The sequence below is a fragment of the Hesperophylax consimilis genome, chromosome 26, assembly GCF_061612785.1.
Source record: "Hesperophylax consimilis isolate HC1 chromosome 26, BYU_Hcon_1.0, whole genome shotgun sequence".
Taxonomy (NCBI): Eukaryota; Metazoa; Arthropoda; class Insecta; order Trichoptera; family Limnephilidae; genus Hesperophylax; species Hesperophylax consimilis.
Window position 1 is genome coordinate 24283099 of NC_142861.1, and position 17962 is coordinate 24301060.

A 17962-nucleotide genomic window follows, 5' to 3' on the forward strand; every position below is an offset into this window, starting at 1 on the left:
TGTGATCCGTGATCTCGGATCCGTGATTTGTGATTCGTGATTATTGATCCGTGAACTGCGATCTGCAATCCGTGAGCTATGATCCGTAATTTGTGATTCGTGATCTCTGATCCATAATTCGTGATCTGTGAGCTGTTATCCACGGTTTGTGATCCTTGTATGCCTCACAAAAGTTTTCCGGAGCTCAACCAGGGTGGGCCAGGAGAGAATGGGACCTAAACTGTCGCGTGTCGGCCAAGCGGAAGTTATTATTTTCGTCGGAGAACGGTCTTTATTAACTACCTCTTCCTACGACAAACGCAATAAGCCTTTGGCGGCTTTATGACTACCGTTTTTTCCAAGAACCGGACCAGCCGCCGAATATTCTACTCCAGTTACACGCAATTAAAGCGATCCGTCATATCTTTTTTCACTTTCTGTTGAGAGCCACGGAAGAGACCCGAATAACATCAAATTCCTTTTATTTCTTATTTTACTGCATTATTATATTTATTATTTGCTTCTCATTCGCTCTTTATAAGTAGTAAGTACTGTTTTATGCAAGGAACAATATTGAGGCGACTTGGGTAATGTTCATCTGCTGGTTAATTTTTAAAAAAAATCACAGATAAACTTAGAAACGGTTACCAAAATGTAAGGATGACAATTTTTTTTTTAATTCGAAATTAAATAAAACTGGCTTTATCTGGCTCTGCGCGATATTTTGAAGTAATTTTCATATTTTGATGTTTGTGTTTAATCTGGACCGAATTTTTTCTCACATTTTTTTGCGATGTAGGTTTTGAAGGTATTTTTACAATTATTTTTTTTTTGTAATTTTTAAATAATATATATTTTGATATACAGTGTAAGATTTGTCAATTTATGTGAAAAACGCCCTGTTCAGACCAAATATGCTTTGAAATGAATTTTCAAATAACTTTACCAATTATCTCTAGCTAAGATCTAACGAAGCATCAAATATGTTTTACCACCTCCAGTTTTAATTCAGGTTTGAAAAAACTTAATTATGCTAGCAATTTAGTTTTTATTATTGAGACAGCTGTTTCGGTGTTCAAGGTCTATACAAACTGTTTATAACTTTCCATGCAATTACCAGACAGCTGTCTCAATAATAAGTACTTTGCAGAACCTAAAAAGAACATTACGTATTAAATGTGATTTATTTTAAATTAAAAATGGAAATAAATGGAGCTCTACGAAACACAATAACAGCAAAAAGATACACAATAAGAACCAATAGATTTTACAAAAACAGCAATAGAAACATAATAACAACAAATAGATACACGATAACAACAAATAGATATACAATAAATAGGTGTACAAGAACGTGCAACGAAATAAGGCTACCAAAAAATGAAAAAGGCAACATCCAAAATTGTTTACTTAATACTCTGTTTGTTTATTATATTGAGCTGCCGGAAACTACACTTATTGATAGCTTCAAGCCGGAATTTAGGAGCCATATTAATGAAATAAAAAAAATTAATAAATAATAAAACTTTATAGCGTATGAATGTGATTAATAATAAATTAGACATTTGTAAACTTCGATATACATTAAATTAAAAATAAGAATACATTAACGATAACAACAAATAAATACACAATGACTATAAAAAGATACATAATAACAATAAATAGATAACTAATAACAATAAATAGACACAATAACAACAAAGAGATACACAATAACAGATAAATAGATACGCAATAACAATAAATAGATGACAATAACAACAAATAGATAAATAATAATAATAAATAGATACACAATTAAAATACACAATAACAACAAACAGATACACAATAATAATAATAAACAGATTACCAATTACAACAAATGTAAGAGCTTCACTCGAAGCTCACTCGAAGCTCTTCACAAAAAATAGCTCTTACGTCGCAAATATTAAATAATATTATAATAATTTCTTCTAATAAATTAAAATATATTATGCTTAGCAGGAAGCAAGTTTTATGACTTAGAACTGGTTGCATGGTAGAATGTAAGAAATATTACTAAGAATACAAATACGTGGTAATAAGAAAATATTATTATTTTTGATCTAAGTTTTCAAAAGATATGATGACAAGATTATGATTGATGAGGTCGAGTGGGTCGGCCGTATCAAAAGTCGTGTGTATCAAGGAATATATTCACGTAAATTTCTGATTGATGTATTTTTATCCTTTCCCGCAAGTTGTTTCAGCATCTCCATAAAAATATAATATTTTTGCTCAAACAGCGAAACTTGGGGGTTAAAATCCTACAAGCCTCGAAGGGACATTCAGATCTGACCGGGGCGATACAACATGAAAGTTTCTTTCAATTAATTTAATTTCAATGTAATTTGTTGGTTGTTAGAAAGATAAAATAATTATTCTTCTCGGTTTGTCTCAAATGTTTCCGTATATAAAATTGTAAAAATAGTAAAAATGCATGATTACAAATGGGCGGGATTTTTTCGTTGACAGTTGAAAAAGTTTAAAATTTAAATATATTTTTTAATGGTATCAGCTTTGGCGTAAGATTTGAAGTTACTTAGTCTTACTAATTCCCTATACAAATGTAATGTGTTTTCTAAATATCGAAGTCTTTCGAAATGTTAAACTTTTCCAGTCAAAATATTTCGCTAACTTTATCATGCTTGATATTAAAATTTTATTGATTAAATTTTTAATTTCAAATACAAACATCTTACGGATGATTTTATCCAAAATGGTCATTTATAATCTTATTTCTAAAATGGTAATTGTTTTTACGACAGCTTTAAAAATAAGAAATATATAGAACATTTAAAATACCATGGAAACATTCACACAGTAATTCCACGAAAAGATTCACAGTAGTTGGGTCTTGTAGGTAAACATATGTAAAAGCATGAAGGGTTAATACAAAATCTAAAGGGAACATGTTACCAGGACACATGGAAGACAGATATCAGATATGCGAATCAATCTGTAATTTTTTATGGACTGTAATCAATATTTTATACCGTTATTCGGAAGCTGTGGTTAACAGTTATAATTGTAAAGGAATTCCGATTAACTGTAATCAATATTCATTGTAATTATTCATTCATGATCATTGGTATACGTTTTGCGGAAAACTGATATTATGGCTTTGATCGACACTGTGGATGATTACTGCATAAGATTCCGTAATAAACTCACTGAGGGAACATGTTCACTGCAGACGTTTTTTTAACACACGTAATGTATGATAAATTGTTGCAATGTTACTTAATGTGGGTATTCCATACTGTCTGACAGGGAAAGGTAATTGGGTAGATGAATGCAGGACATTATATGTTAAAGGGAGGTGCAACTTTTTTCATTACTGTCTGGTTGACAACAAATATTTATAAACGAAGTCCAACCCCCCAGATGTTTTGACCCAAGAGAAAAAAATTTGACATAAAAAAAATAAATGAAAATAAAAAAGCGTTTTGTCCAGAAATATTTTTTTAATAACATACCTGTTTTTTTTTAATGTGCATTTTGATTATTCGGTTCAAAACATTATACAAGGATTCTTTTGTTTTACACACTGTAGTTTTACTACATGAATCTGTTTTTATTTTATTTATTTCAGAAATGTGCTGCTGAAGAAAAGATTATCTAAAGGTCCAAACAAGATTGTCCTCACAGCTACTGACTTCGTGTTCCCGCAAGTCCCGGACAGCAGAAGGGTAAACTAATTCTTACAAACTCCTCCCAATTAACCTGACCTTATCTCATCTATCTGAACTAAACTTATTTAACTTACACACTTGACCTGTCGAAACTCAACCAAACTAACCAAAGCAAGGAACCAACCAACCCCACCAGCGCTTATCGCAAACTGTCGCAAACTGACCTAGTCGTTTAATATTCAAAGTTTTCCAGTCCATAAAGTTTTACCAAAGCTCGGTACTTGTTGTCATGATAGCGTCTCTAATGCGGAATGTCCTTTGCTCATCGCGGACTTCAGCTAGTTGTCTAAGTTTAAAAGTCTTATAATTGGCCTATTGTAAACGGTATATAATGAAAATGATTAGAATTTCCAATTCAATCAATCCTTTTTTGTAGTAGATTTAAGGGCAGTTGTTTCGCAGAATTTTAACAATGCATACAATTTCAAAATTAACTTTCAAATTCTATACAAGCTTATAAAAACGTACGTTCATTTTTGTTGCAAATGTTGTCGTAATTTGTTACGCTAGCTATTTGTTTCGATCGGAAGAATTGATACAAATTTGTCAATTGTTTCTTTTATCGATACACCGCCTTAAAGCTATTTTTAATATAGAAATATATTTTTATTTAATATTCATATAGCTCGTTACATTTTTAATGATAAAGTAAGCTGGAGTCTTTATTGAAAATATTTCTAACTGCCTCAATTTCGTGAATGAAAAATGATCTTCGCAAAGCTAGTAGTGAGCGTTGGTATGAAATTACTGGAAGACAAATTTGCTCCGTGCAGACCGACAAAAAGTAAAAATCAATGCTTCTTCCGTTCTTTTGACTGCGAGATATTGCACTTTATTTTTGATAAGTGTTTTTTTAAACAAATATTTTACGCTTTGAAGATAATTTTAAAATTTACACGACCTGTCTGGATAATACTTGGTCGATGGTCCTGTTCCCATAAAAATAGTCAAAATTTTAGTATTCAGTCACAAAACAACAAAATAGTTATCTTTTATACAAATGATCTAACAATTTCAGCTTTTACTTAAATAGAAAATCAAAAGATGAAAACGCAGAGAACAAAAAAGACAATGCCGCTCAAAGCATGCGGACAATACAATAGAAAGCCCGCGCCCGTACCAATCATTGCAGTTGCTTGTAATATAGCCATTTACATAATATTTACTCGAGAGAGAAAGTTATCACGTAACAGCCACAGTATTCCTTGCTGTTTTGTATTGTTTTGTGGGATTGTAGTTTTGCATTCAAACAATTTGCTTTAACAGGTATGCAATCAATGCTATTGAATAATAATATAATTACTGTTTATTTCAACACAATTTTCATGCAAAACGTACACGAATAAAAGTGAATGTTACTGATTTTTCTTAAATCTCTACAAATTATTCGTAATCGTGTTAAAAACTGGATTTAAAATTTGGTAAAATTTTATCACATTCCTAATTTTTTTAAAAAATTTAATTTAAACAAAAAGACAAACATCAATACGGGCTACGAATAATCTGACAAGTGACTGGACAACTCATCAAAATTACAAATCAACACACCTTTAAAAAGTGATAAAAAGTCACGAATAGTGATGAAAAAGGTATAGATGTTAAATAGTGTAGGATAGATTAAAAAAATAACTTCCAATTTTATGTCCGGGTTAAATCTTCCCCATAGGAAAAACTAAACCCTTCCACACACTTTTCCACAAATAATCATCTAGTCCAGGGGTCTCCAAACTACGGCCCGCGGGCCGTATCCGGCCCGCCAGTGTCTTCCATCCGGCCCGCGACTTCTTATGACCAGTGTCATCAAGGACCCGCGACAGCTAATGGCTAAGACCTTGCTCAGAAGGGGCGAAAACTCCGCAAATTTTTTCGTGCGAATAAATAAATATACTCGTTGGCGAGGTACTTGGCACCAATACATTGCGTCCACAAGTATCGCGCGAATATATCAAGAGGATTTTTTTGAAAAATCTTTATTTGATTCGCAATGATATCAAGGTCTGAGAAACGAGTATCAAAAATTATCTTCAAAGCTACGTTATCTAAAGCTATATTTTCATCCCTGAAAATTCTATTGTCTACCCCCCCCCCTCTCCCTAGGACAGAAAATATGGGTTTTTAGAAATTAAAACGGTTTTGGCCCTCCGAACTCACTGGAGTAGTCAATGTGGCCCTCCGGCTGAAAAGTTTGGAGACCCCTGATCTAGTCAATCAACATTATGTAAGCAAAATAAATACAAAACAATACAAGAACAACACGTCAACTCACCAGAGATCAAATGGGAAAATAATTCACCGACTCCAGATATTTTCATATCAGAGGGTTTGGCTCGGTAAAACTCCTAACAGGGCCTATAAATCCTACTGATCCCTCAACATAAATATTTAAAAAATCTTTCGTTATCCTACATGTATTCAAAATGACCGAATTTTGAATCTTTATATATAATTTTTTTGATAGATCTAATACGGCTAAATTTTTATATGTTGGTTATTTGTATATTTATTTTTATTAGTTATTTTAAGAAAATAGTATAAAAACCGTTTAAATAATGCGTGTATTGCCTCCAAAATGTTCACTTGATCAAAATGTCGGATGAGTTTGGCAACATTAATCGATATTTATTTTTCATGCCATTCAATTTGCCTCTTTGACTGCTAAATAATTTATTTTCTTGTAATGAACTGTCTCGTACGCTCATCTGGACGAAGCTACTGCCATCTTTCGTGCACGCGCAGGCGTACAAGTGCTCACATCTCTCAACCACACATCGCAATTACTATATCTAAGGATGTTGTACAATTCAGGTGGACGAAGGGATAGAGGCCATGCTGTGCTGCTGGCTTCAGCAGCTGCAGGAGTTCGGGGGTCCCGAGGTGGACAAGCCGGACCTGCTGAAGGGCTCCATGGGGTCCCTGGGGGGCGTAGGAGCCCCCGGCGCGCTCAAGGGGCCCTCGTCCAACGGCAGCCTCGCCAGAAACAACTACATCATGGATCACAGAATCAGATACAATGTGAGTCGAAAATGAAATACTATTCTTACTCAACCTAACCTAATCTAACTTTAAACTTCGTGGTAGAGTAATGAGATCGATGTCGAACAACGTGTTCAACGTGACGGTTGCAGATGCACGATTACGTGTTAGGATAATCTCTTCGCAAGTTTTCGGGTATTAGATATTCGAGAACTCTTTACAAAGATAAGCATATGCTATGTAGGCCAAATAACCTCATTATAGCTTAACTAAATCAAAGTTATTCATCAGTTTAAGGTAAACACAAGGCTACTCATCGAACATTGGATGCATTCTAACCACATTCGCTCAACCTTCATAATTCTTGTTTATCGCCTCCAAAACGTTCACTGCGCTGGCTTGAGGTAATCCAGTGATTTGTCCCAATTGCTATTGGTAGTTCATGGTAGGACATTTGAAAGAGACAAACCTTTTATAATGGCTTCTAAAAACTTATTTTTCCTCACCTTTATTCATCCATATTATTTCGTATTTTATGTTTTTGATGCGTTTTAATTTTTCGTATTTGATTTTATTTTATTTTTACTGCAGGTAATGACTGTTTAAAACACTTCAACAGAAATAAATGTAAAGTAAAAATATTATTGAATTTGATCCACACGCATGCCTTATTGGTACAAAATATAAAAATCTAAAATATTTTTTTTCTTTCAGCCGACAAAATACAGTTAATGTGTTGGTCAATTTAAATATCAATATATTCCCCTACTTGATGAAAAAAACTTCAATAAGGCATGCTTATATATTGAAATTGGGGTACTAAATATATCAACAACATCGGAGTATTTGTTTCCTAGCTGTTGAATCCGTCGCATGGGGGTGTAATATTGGGACGTTGATGTAGAAATGATACAATAATATGGTAGGTATTGTCTTGTAAATGACCTGCTTGGAGTATGAAAAGAGATTACACATTATAGTACATCAGGGGTATCAAACATTGAAGTAATGATTTTATACAAACAGGTTAAATCGGAAATGATTCTACGATCAGATAATTTTATTAAATTTAATAAAGTACGTTATCGTAATTTAGGCATTATCTAGGAATGCCAATTTAAAAATATACATATATTAAAAATTTATTTTGGATTCTTTCAATCGCATGCGAATGAAACTCATAATTTTGGGACCAAACCGTGGAATTGTTATCTATGTGACTCCTTACTAGTGACATATATAATTATACGATAAACGTTGATTTATATTTTTCTTTACCTGTGTAACAATCCTCGAATATAATACGGACTGTGCCCGGTGTGGTTACCGACAAAAACATAAAATTATTGTAAATCACATTTTTTTTTCAAAACTTTAAATTTACTTTATTGTTTCACGTTATTTGTTGTACACTATTATTGGACGATTGGTATTTATTATTTGTAGTTGTTTTATATTAACCCATGTCTGTTGTGTACATTATATAGAAAATAAAATACAATACTGAACACACTGTAAAGCTGGCCTGTATGGAAAGATTTCGGCTTCTGTCTGTAAGATTGGAAGTAGACGGAGCTTACAGCTTAAGAGGCTTTAGCGATGTTCGGAACGGCACAAATGATTTTCTAAATCTTTGCTTACCTCTCGTCTTCCGGGAAGGATTTTGATACTTAATTACATCAAGCTAATTTCACATTTTTTTAATAGAGGTCCAGTAATTAGGTATTGTTTAATGGATTCCTTATTCTTTACAGAAATATCCGTTGTTTTATGCGGAAATAAAACTATAATATTTAAATCGATTCAGTTTAATTCAAGAATTATAAGAATTCATCTGCAATTAGCGAAGCAATTCTAGTGAGTATAAACCAGACGATCTTGAGTTTGTTCTTTGTTTACGGTAAATTAGGGTTAATAGTTTTGTTTATTTAACCAACGAAATTCCAAGAAAAATAACGGTAAATAGAATAAATGTATTGAAAATAAAAACTACATGATAGACTGTGCTGACCATTACACACGAAGAAAGTTTAGCGATAAAATTATTCGTTATCCTGTTTAAAACGGGACTGGAGGCCTCAAACGATTGATTTGACAAATTTCACAGCAAACTATCACCATTGCACGAATATGTTTTAAGGGAGTCGGAACACGTGTTCTTAAAAATAATAATATTATCGCTTCTCGTCCATTATATTTAATCGGACAAGGCCACCTACGTGAACACGTAATCAGATATATTCTGAATGACTAATATTTTATTAGAAAATGGTCATGCAGTCACATTTTTAACAGTATTTTTTCTCCGTGCACCACCAATTATTGTAAGAACGGTGGTATAAATTCATTATATGTCCTACCAAATTAAATCAGTGATGAGAAACTTGCCTAGTCTTAGTTGCTAGTTAATCCGTATGTACGTTGTTTTTTCAAGCCTTTCCAAATATCAAATTAATAAATTACAACCTGTTTTCAAGACTTCATTACTGGCGTACCCAAATATTTCCACAATTCAAATCATCTCAAAAGTCTTCACTGGCTAAAGTGAATTAATATGAATAATTTCATGATAGATTCCAGGTTCAAGTTCTGCTGGATGGTATTTACGTAGTGACGTAAGTGTAACGGAATGACGCCAGCTTATTTATCGGAGCTGTGAATTAATGAAAAATGTCAACTTATGATAGTCAACCATTAAGTTAGCAACGTTATCAGTTATCGGAAGGTTGAAGGAACCAAAGCGCTCTCCAGATACTAAGTTTGGTGAGCATGCTTTCAGAGTGTCAGGTCCCAAAGCTTTGAATAAACTCCCACATCACTTAAGAATGAACACAAACTCGACAGAATTTAGAGCTAAACTTTAAATTCATCTTTTCAGACAATAATAGACAGTCCGCGAAATTGTAAATAGCTAAATGTGTAAAAAAAAAACTATCAACATATTTTTTGGAATAACTTAGTGAGTAAAACCTCAAATTGTAATATTTCATTATTGGAGACAATATTAACGATTCCTAAACGAAAATTTGAAACATAAAAGAGCTAATGGGACCCATTAGCTCAGTTGGTAGAGCGGTGCCCCAGCAAGGCAAGGGTACTGGGTTCGAGTCCTAGATGTGACCGTATCCTTTTCTGTTTTTTCTCTTTCTAATTTTCGTTTAGGATCGCTAATATTGTCTTCAATAATTAAAAAAAACTAACTATTCATAAATTATTATTTTTTTTTTGATAAATTAATGTTTTTAAGACAAGATTTTATTTATGCATAGCACAAAGGATAACAATTATTTTTATAAGCAATAATTGTTCGCCTGAAACACTCATCCACATTGAAAAATCTCCTGATAAAAGATACATTCGAGTCCCGTTGGCGTCATGTATCTTTTATCAGGAGATTTTTCAATGTGGATGAGTGTTTCAGGCGAACAATTATTGCTTATAAAAATAATTGTTATCCTTTGTGCTATGCATAAATAAAATCTTGTCTTAAAAACATTAATTTATCAAAAAAAAAAAAAAAATAATATTTGACAAGTTCAAGTATTTCACCTAAAAATGTAGACAATTTGTCTCAACGCCATCTAGTGAGAGAGTTAGCACTTACAATGCCTTTCTCATATAAAAATAAAGTTGGTTGGTTGTTGGTTGTTGGTTGTAAAAGATACATGACGCCAACGGGACTCGAATGTATCTTTTATCAGGAGATTTTTCAATGTGGATGAGTGTTTCAGGCGAACAATTATTGCTTATAAAAATAATTGTTATCCTTTGTGCTATGCATAAATAAAATCTTGTCTTAAAAACATTAATTTATCAAAAAAAAAATAATAATTAATATTTGACAAGTTCAAGTATTTCACCTAAAAATGTAGACAATTTGTCTCAACGCCATCTAGTGAGAGAGTTAGCACTTACAATGCCTTTCTCATATAAAAATAAAGTTGGTTGTTCTCAGGTGAAAAAATGTAACAAGCAGTAATTGTTGAATGAAACACTAGCATATATTGAATAATTTCGCGGGTAAGAGATAAGCCTCCGTAGCTCAGTGGTCAGAGCTTTCGACCGGAAATCGAAGGGACACGGGTTCGAGTCCCGTTGGCGTCATGTATCTTTTATCAGGAGATTTTTCAATGTGGATGAGTGTTTCAGGCGAACAATTATTGCTTAAAAAAATAATTGTTATCCTTTGTGCTATGCATAAATAAAATCTTGTCTTAAAAACATTAATTTATCAAAAAAAAATAATTATTAATATTTGACAAGTTCAAGTATTTCACCTAAAAATGTAGACAATTTGTCTCAACGCCATCTAGTGAGAGAGTTAGCACTTACAATGCCTTTCTCATATAAAAATAAAGTTGGTTGTTCTCAGGGGAAAAAATGTAACAAGCAGTAATTGTTGAATGAAACACTAGCATATATTGAATAATTTCGCGGGTAAGAGATAAGCCTCCATAGCTCAGTGGTCAGAACTTTCGACCGGAAATCGAAGGGACACGGGTTCGAGTCCCGTTGGCGTCATGTATCTTTTATCAGGAGATTTTTCAATGTGGATGAGTGTTTCAGGCGAACAATTATTGCTTAAAAAATAATTGTTATCCTTTGTGCTATGCATAAATAAAATCTTGTCTTAAAAACATTAATTTATCAAAAAAAAAATAATAATTAATATTTGACAAGTTCAAGTATTTCACCTAAAAATGTAGACAATTTGTCTCAACGCCATCTAGTGAGAGAGTTAGCACTTACAATGCCTTTCTCATATAAAAATAAAGTTGGTTGTTCTCAGGTGAAAAAATGTAACAAGCAGTAATTGTTGAATGAAACACTAGCATATATTGAATAATTTCGCGGGTAAGAGATAAGCCTCCATAGCTCAGTGGTCAGAGCTTTCGACCGGAAATCGAAGGGACACGGGTTCGAGTCCCGTTGGCGTCATGTATCTTTTATCAGGAGATTTTTCAATGTGGATGAGTGTTTCAGGCGAACAATTATTGCTTATAAAAATAATAACTATTCATACTTAAATTTAATTAGATAGAGACTAGGAAGTCACACCTTTACAGCCACTGAGGTGTTTTTTTTTAAACGGTGATGAAAATTATCCAATTTTTCGACTTTATGTCCGGGTTAAATCTTCCCCACAGGAAAAACTAAACCCTTCCACAAATGATCATCTAATCAATCCAAATTATGCAAGCGCATTATATAAGCATAATAAATACAAAACAATACAAGAACAACACGTCAACTCACCAGAGATCAAATGGGAAAATAATTCACCGACTCCAGATATTTTCATATCAGAGGGTTCGGCTCGGTAGAACTTCTAACAGGACCTATAAATCCTACTGATCCCTCGATAAAAATATTTGAAAAATCTTTCGTAATCCTACATGATTGTGTTTAAAATGACTGATTTTAGCATTTTTATGTATAAATGCTTTGACGGATCTTATGTGCCTAAATTTTGAATGAGAGAGCTAGGTATAATGCCAGTAGCCGAAATTATTACTGAAAATATGATAATTATTGACCTGGAAGAAAGGAGTCCGAGAATCTGCAAAAACATCACTTTATTTATTTTTTCTCTTTTTGCTCACATTAAGTACGAGTACAATTTCGAAAATCAAACGACAATAAACTTTAAAAAAATAAGACACGTTACAACTCAACTCAGTATTTTGATACCTATCAAAATATTCATTCTTTAGAACTAAGAGGCTATACGACTGTTAGAAATTAGAAATAGTGACCAGGGGGTCTAGCACAGTGAAATCGATAATTTTACAATATCTGATCGATAGGTGGAACTACCGATGATTTTATTCCTATTTTTCGAGCATGATGGCAATGAGAGATATTCAGACCGATGTTGGTAATGCAAGAAATCAGAATCGATATATACTTGCAGCCAGTGTTGCATCTCTCTATGAATTGACATTTCTAAACGTCAAACGGCTACGTAAATGTCAAAAATACTAATACGTTGGCAGCGTTTAACTGAAATACGAGTATTAATAGTAGGTATACATGGTAAGTTCGCGTGTACTTTTTTACACTAAAAAAAGGATGTTAAATTAGTTCACGAAGTTATAAGCCTTTTGTAAGAACTTTTGTTTCTTGAAGCTGGAACCGAATCAATGATAGCGTCTTAGATGACTTTATTAAGTCTATGGATCATGTATACGATTTCTTTTAGTTCTAAGAGCTTATTAAGTTCACCCCCATTCATTAAAAAGGTAGTTATTTTGCATAACGAACAACATTATCCAAAAAGTTGTGCATATTGACAGCTTATCTGATACCTTTTCTAACCAGACTATCGAAATCATTTTCTGACCGTGCTCGCAAATATCGCCAACTGACCATTGGTGACTGATGAATATTGTATTGACTTGCTTTATCGATTGTCCATGCTAGACCTCCAGGCAAGTATAATGGCAACTTGAATTCACACGCAACTACTATTTACACCGTATTTCAGAATGTTAGTACAGACAACCGAAATTATGTTGCTTAATTCTTCGCCAAACAGTTTAGTATACATACCATGACGTTCGATGTGGTTACAAGATAAGGGTGTTAGATTATATCGATAACAAATCCAGGGTTCTGAGATTTGGCGTTAGTAAATCAACCTTTTCCATCACTATCACAAAGTTTATGTGTCGGTGGGGAGAAAGTAAACATTTTCTAACTTACAGTCGAAAGTTTGACTTGTGTCGTTTGCTTGTCAAATTATCAATCACCCAGACTTTCTACCCAAAGAGATTGTAGTTAACCTACCCGTGCCATCAATCTAGAGTTTTAAGTTTCGTAAGTAAAATGTCTGTCGATTGGAAGGCAATCCAATAATTACTCCTGTTAATTGGTTAATAAAGCAGTTAAATTACAAAAAATATATATTACGCTAGATAAACATCTGGGCCTTATGTATGTATGACTATAGCTATAATAAACTATAAATTACTTCGCAATTATTCTTGGCTTTATTATATAGTTAATTGTTTTTAATTAAACTGCAATCATTAAACAGTAAACAAGAAACAACTAACAAACGACAAGCGACAAACATGTGGAAAATACACGTGGAATTCGAAGCCTTCAGCCAATGTTCAAAGGCACTGTGTTTACATAAAATACCTATCTGTTAATTATAATATCAGACATGATTAGTAAAATTTATAAAAGATAATTTCGTTTCAAATTACCGAATTTACCAACATTTTATATCTTGCCTTCTGAAATTTTTATGTTCTCTTTTCTGAGAAATTCACCCGGCGCGCCGTTAGATCGTTTATTGCTTGCTAAGAATAGCACCCGTGATCATCATACCTACAATAAACTTTAATATCGTCGAGGGATCTTCACCTTTTTGCACACAGCCATATTCTTTTGATAATTGCTGAAGAAATTACTCTACTTTTATAATATTATTGACAAAGTTTCAAAACTCACGAAGAGGAAGTGAAAGAAAGCTTTAAAAATTTTGATAAAGAGATAATTTAAAGTTCAATCACTGGTAAACATTCTTCGCCCAATATTTTTGAAATATCGAAAGAGTGCGGCCTATACACACGACATTAACACAATTTAATATCTTAGGCATCACTTTTCAATCAAATCTTTCATTTGTTAACCACATAACAGAAATTTCTAAGAAGAGCTTAAATATTTCGCGATTTATAACTAGGTTAACAAGAAATTTCAACAATTTTGATTGCATTAAAATGTAATATTTTGCATTTGTTTAAAGACAACTTAAGTAAAATTCTCCCATCTGGAACCCACATTATAATATTCATGTACAAACTATTGAAAGAACACAAGATAAATTCTTACGTTTAAAATTTATTTTAAAATGGCTATTCTAGGCAAATTCTCTTTTAAATTATATGAAAATGCTTAAATTGTCTGACATAAGGATTCTCACTGAGTTGGTATTTCTTGATTGATAAGCTTTCGGATTCCCTACGTAATACTAGCAGTCGGGATATATTTCAGGGCAGAAATTCTGGGACTAACTACCATATACCACCCGTGGACATTTTCAATTTATCTCTAAACAAATACAAAATGTTGTTGCTGAGGCGTTCTATTATGTATAATAACTATGTATAATTAACTATGTATGGTTAATACTTATATACAATTGACTGTATATAATTACTAAGCATAATGTATAATTGCTATTCGTATATAAAAGTCACTAAAAATGGCGTTAATAAATAAATAAATAAATTAGATATTTGCCGACAAGACATGGTATGATTACAGTTCCTGTAACTGTAATTTCTGTAATCAACATCATAATAATGGATTCTTAATCAAAATTAACTTCTAAAATGAGAAATAAATAAAAAATATATATTTTACACGATGCTTTTTTCATACCGATCCCCATATGGAAAGTATATCGGGACCCATATGAAAACACACTTTACACCATCATTTTTTTTTTTTTTTTTATTGTTGATACATTTTTTTTACAATATTTCATATTTCAATTTAGTAATGTTGGCCTCACTGGGTTGTTTACCCGTGCTGAGGCCCCCATTTTATAATTTAAGAATTTATACAATTAAAAGAAAATAAAAGAAAAACAACATTAAAATAAAGATAAATTTAAAATAAAAAATAAAGATTAAAAATTAAAATATAATTATAACACTAAAAGAAAAATATCAAAGGAGAATGTAAATCGGCATTTATAATGATATATGTGTTTGTGCGTGTTGCGTGTTTTATATATTTTTTTTGTGTTGCGTGTATATGTTTTATTCTTTTATGTTATAGTATTTTGGTAATATTGTCTTTTGTTCTTTAATCCATTTTTTTATTTTGTGTTTGAATTTATTTTTATTTTTCTCAATTTTTGTTTCAAGTGGAAGACTGTTTTCATACTAGCGATTTCATTCAAATTGTTACTATTAGAGAAGAAATAATATTTTCAAATAAATCAAAAAACGGTATTACATCGATCTATGGCCTAGAGAAAATCTTTTGACATGTGCACCGATTCATTGTTACGCGGATGACAGTACAGTTCATGATAGCTTTTTGTTTGACAAGCCCCCAAAGGGTACACAAACTCCAACGGCTCGGAGGGCTTTGAAGCAGAGAATGGACGGTTATCTCGAGAGTATTTCCTCCTGGGGTAAAAATAATCTCGTCGAATTTAATGTTTCAAAGACCCAATCCTGTCTGATTACGTCTAAGAGGGATCTAAAGGATAATCTAGTCTCCTTCAACGGAAGCAATCTTCCGAACAGGCCTTCCATTGATATGCTTGGTGTAACTATAAGTGACCAGCTCAGGTACGGGGGCTCCATCGAAGCCAGAGTAAAGCTGGCCTCTCAGAAGCTGGGCGTACTGTACAGGGCCCGCAGATACTTTAATAGTACACAAATGCTGACCCTGTACAAATCGCAAGTGCGCCCTACTGTCGAATTTGGCAGCCATCTCTGGTCCGGAGCCCCTAAATACCTGAAAAATACCCTTGACCTTGTGCAAAAACGGGCGGTCCGTTTGATAGATTCCCTAATCTTAACAAACGGACTGCAATCTTTAGAGCACAGGCGTCAGGTAGGTATGCTGTCCTTGTTCTATCTGTATTACAATGGAAGATGCTCTGAGGAACTAGCGTCATTGATCCCTTCGGCACCGGTGCGTAGTCGGGATACAAGCCAAACGCGCGCCTAACATTTGTACACGGTTGACATTTGTTACATGAGAACGGGTCGCTTCTACGATTCATTCTTAAGTTCAACAGCTCGGCTGTGGAACGAACTGCCAGCCTCTGTGTTTCCTCCCTCCTACAACATGGGACTCTTCAAGACCCATGTTTACTCCTTCCTTTCCACAAAAAGACCCTCCACACAGCATCCCCAAAGATGACATAGGCCCTGAGGGAAATTATTTTCTTCAAGGCCTCCTGTGTGGAGTTAATATAAAAAATAAAAAAAATCATTTACCTTGGATGTCGCTGTCAACTAATCATAAAAAATACACCCGAAATTAAACAACGCCGAATGGTAATACACGTTGACAATAATTAATAAATACGTTACTATCTTTTTAAATAAATATTTTAAGTATAAAACGAAATAAACACGAAACATTTCCACATAAAAAAATGACAGGCTACAGAATAGATGTCGAATAATATCCGTCAACTACTGTACGAAAATAAGTACCAAAATAGTACGCGTCCTTTTTTCATCCTGAAAATATTGGGAGTATATTTGCGAAACTGACTAATTATAATTTTTTATCAAATTTGACCTGTGAATGAAATATTTTTTTTTATTATTTATACACAATATTTTTTCAATAACCTGTTGCAAAAGTCACTCATTCTTAAAGAAAAATAACTCAAAAAATTATTTAGATTGTTTCTTGCAAACTCGTCTTATTCCATCCAATATTACTATTAAAACAGACTTATTCCATTTCAGTCGGAAACGGATCATTTGAGAAAATGGCCGTCTAATTGATCTGTGTGGAAGTTATAGTCAATTGCGTTATGTGGCATTTCAGAATCAGCTTATTCCAAGACAGATGGTTGCAAAACAGACTTATTCCAAACATAAATTGTAAATATTTTATAATATTTGTATATATTTTGCGATTCAAATCAAATATTATTTAAGTAATCTATTACAAAAAAAGATATAAAGTCACGTATTCGATACTTGTATCAGTTTTTTGCGATTTTTTAACAAAACTTGAATAAATCAGTTTTGCAAAAATACCCCGATACTAAGAAGATCCATATTGAAACCATACGGAAAAAAAGCATCGTGTAAATCGACCATTACTTCCACAATATTGTACTTCCTTCTTTTTACAATCTCGCTACAAACATCGTACCTAATATCAGCATGTCTAACTACATAGAAGCTAGGCCAGTAGCCGCTACGCGTGGGATTTTATCGTCGTAAACAGTCTTCAGAATACTGGCAATATTTAATTAAATATTTTTGGACGATTTATTTGTTGAGTTGGAACAAAACAAAAATTCGGAAATTAATTTATATTTTCGAGCGGTAACTATAAATTCTCAGACTTTATGGAACATCTAAACATTATTTGCTTTTGTTACTGTATTCTATTGTTGCCTTATTATTGCTTCTTATCACTAACGTACTGAAAACCAGATCGAAGGGGTCGGTACAATGAAGAACAGTAAACATCTCAGTTGATCGTGGCGGTCCTGACTTTAACTACTGTAGATACTTCAATAAGGCTATCTGAATTTCCGCTATCCATTGGCATTGTATTTATAA

At 32.9% G+C, this 17962-nt stretch overlaps 1 protein-coding gene across 1 annotated transcript in view; it reads left to right on the forward strand.

The window, feature by feature from the left end:
- LOC149411346 (retinal guanylyl cyclase 2) overlaps window positions 1–17962 on the forward strand; it is a 290198-nt gene that overhangs the window by 184821 nt on the left and 87415 nt on the right. Inside the window, exons 8-9 of the mRNA XM_089647685.1 lie at window positions 3599–3695; window positions 6504–6710. Of these exons, the coding sequence (XP_089503811.1) occupies window positions 3599–3695; window positions 6504–6710 (304 nt within the window). The remainder of the gene's footprint in view (window positions 1–3598; window positions 3696–6503; window positions 6711–17962) is intronic.